Source organism: Triticum dicoccoides, chromosome 7A, assembly GCF_002162155.2.
Source record: "Triticum dicoccoides isolate Atlit2015 ecotype Zavitan chromosome 7A, WEW_v2.0, whole genome shotgun sequence".
NCBI lineage: Eukaryota > Viridiplantae > Streptophyta > Magnoliopsida > Poales > Poaceae > Triticum > Triticum dicoccoides.
Genome location: NC_041392.1, coordinates 6,207,282 through 6,209,598, shown reverse-complemented (window position 1 = coordinate 6,209,598; position 2,317 = coordinate 6,207,282). Strand labels below are relative to the sequence as shown.

At 58.0% G+C, this 2,317-nt stretch overlaps 1 protein-coding gene across 1 annotated transcript in view; it reads right to left on the bottom strand.

The window, feature by feature from the left end:
* Window positions 1–422: 422 nt before the first annotated feature.
* LOC119329048 (probable polygalacturonase) overlaps window positions 423–2,317 on the bottom strand; it is a 2,698-nt gene continuing 803 nt past the window's right edge. The window contains exon 2 of the mRNA XM_037602035.1: window positions 423–2,011. Within this exon, the coding sequence (XP_037457932.1) occupies window positions 569–2,011 (1,443 nt within the window). The 3' untranslated portion in view covers window positions 423–568. The remainder of the gene's footprint in view (window positions 2,012–2,317) is intronic.

The following is a 2,317-nucleotide window of genomic DNA, read 5'->3' as shown; positions in this document are numbered from 1 at the left end:
TTATCTCTTCTCACTTTCTCAGACTATTAATGCAATGGTAGTGAGGTCGAATTTGGTCAAATTATTGAATTGGGCCAACTATATGTACATTTGTAGTTGAATTGATGCATATTGGTGCATTTGTTTCATTCAAATTGTTGGTGAAATAAACATGCATTTGTTTCAAATGTATGTCCCTAAGGATGAAAAAAATAGACAAATAAAATTTTAGTGAGTCCAATATAAAGGTTCGATTAGGTCCGGTCACTTTCTTAACTTCTTATATTTGAGTTAAGATTTAAGCGAGTGTTTAGAGAGTTGTACGATAAAGATTCGGCTAGAGATGCCCTGATTAAGCTACCCTACAACTGCTCTGTCCCAGCCACTGTAAAGAGTGCCAGAGGTCATCAAACAACATTGCAAAAAGATGTTGAAACACCAAGTTTACATACAACTTGAGCTCGAAGATTGTTATTGTTGTTGTATTTCATTTCATTGGAGAGTAGTCTCGATCTACTGCTTACTTACTTGGGAAATACATATTTAAGAAGCTGATTAAGCCAGTGAGCTTAATTAGCCAGGCTAGCTGCTAGTTGGCCATCCCTGCTGCTGCTGCAGAAGCAGGGGATGCGGGGGTGCCGATAGAGTAAGAGCACTGCTGCACGGTGATCTCGTCGACGGCGAGCGTGTCGGTGGGGAACGGGCAGGAGCCGGTGTGGGTGCCGTGCAGCGGCTCGCATGGCGCCGGGGTGACGCCGGTCGACACGCCCTCGACGTCGGCGCAGTTCCACGACACCTTCCTCTCCTTGGTCATCTCTGCGGTGACGTTGGCCATGCAAATGCCCTTGAAGGGCGCGCCCTGGATGCCCTGCATCCTCGCTGCCTCCTTCCACACGCCGGTGGCCACCACGTCCTGGTAGCTGATGTTCTCGACGACGGGCACGGCCGTCTTGTCGTAGCCATCGTCGGGGTGGGACTTGTAGTCGCCGGTCATCCAGAAGACGCGCTTCATGCCGTCGAGCCTCATCCGGCGCGCGTAGACGTCACGCACGTACGCGCCGCGGCCGACCGCCGTCTTGATCCGCACGGCCGACTCGGTCCCGATGGCGGTGATGTCCTCGGCGCGCACGTCCCGGATGCCCCCGGACATCTCGCTGCCGAGCGCGATCACCGCGCTGGTGGGCGACACGCAGGTGAGGCGGCGGACCACGATGTGCTCGCTGGGCATGCCCACGGCGATGCCGTACTCGTCCCAGCCGCTCTTGATGGCCACGCAGTCGTCGCCGGAGACGACGTAGCAGTCCTCGATGCGCACCTGGGAGCACGAGTCCGGGTTGATGCCGTCCGTGTTGGGCGACTTGGTGGGCGCCAGGATGGTCACCCCGGACACCACGATGTTGCGGCTGTAGACCGGATGGATGTTCCACGCCGGCGAGTTCACCAGCGTGACGTTGGAGATGAAGACGCCGTCGGTGTGCATGAGCTCGATGAGGTAGCCGCGCGTGTACTTGAGCTTGCCGGACTTGTACTTGGACCACCACGTGGCGCCCTGCCCGTCGATGGTGCCGTTGTTGCCGGTGATCACCACGTCCGTGAGGTTGGACCCGGACACGAGGCTCGCGTACCGGCCGCCGGCGTGGTCCCGGCCGCGGCCGTAGGAGGGCAGCGGGTCGATGACCGGCCACTGGGCCACGTCCTGTGTCCCGAGGATGACGGCGTCGGCGTGGAGGAAGAGCGTGAAGTGGCTGGTGAGGTTGAAGGGCGCGGTGAGCCACCGGCCGGCGGGCACGTAGAGCATGCCGCCGCCGCCGCCCTCGCCAGAGTACTGCGACAGGTGCTCCACCGCCTTGCGGAACGCCGCCGTGTTGGAGGTGTTGCCGTCGCCCACCCCGCCGAAGTCCAGCAGCGACGCCGTGTGCTCCCGGCAGCTGGGCGCCATGTAGGTGCTCTGCCCCGCCGCGCCCGCTTGCGGCGGCGCGTGCCGGCGTGCCGACACCGCCGTCGCCGCCAGGAGGACGGCGAAGCAGAGGATCTGCAAGTGATTGCACATGAGGGAAGCTCACTCAGAGATCTGCGACCAAGTGTTGAAACTTGAAACAGGAACAGAGTGCAGGAAGACAAATGGGGAACGATGAATCAACTGTGATTTTCGCCGCTGATTCGAGCCAGAGCAGAAAGTCCGAAAGCATGGGCATTTGTGTGTGCCTGCCAGAGCAGAAAGGATGTCGTTTTCTCCTTGTATCTTCATGGCCATTAGAGCACATCAGGATGCGCGCCAAGGTGCATCCTAACCAAGCGATCGATGGAGAAAGAAGAAGAGGCGAAAGTATAACAAGGG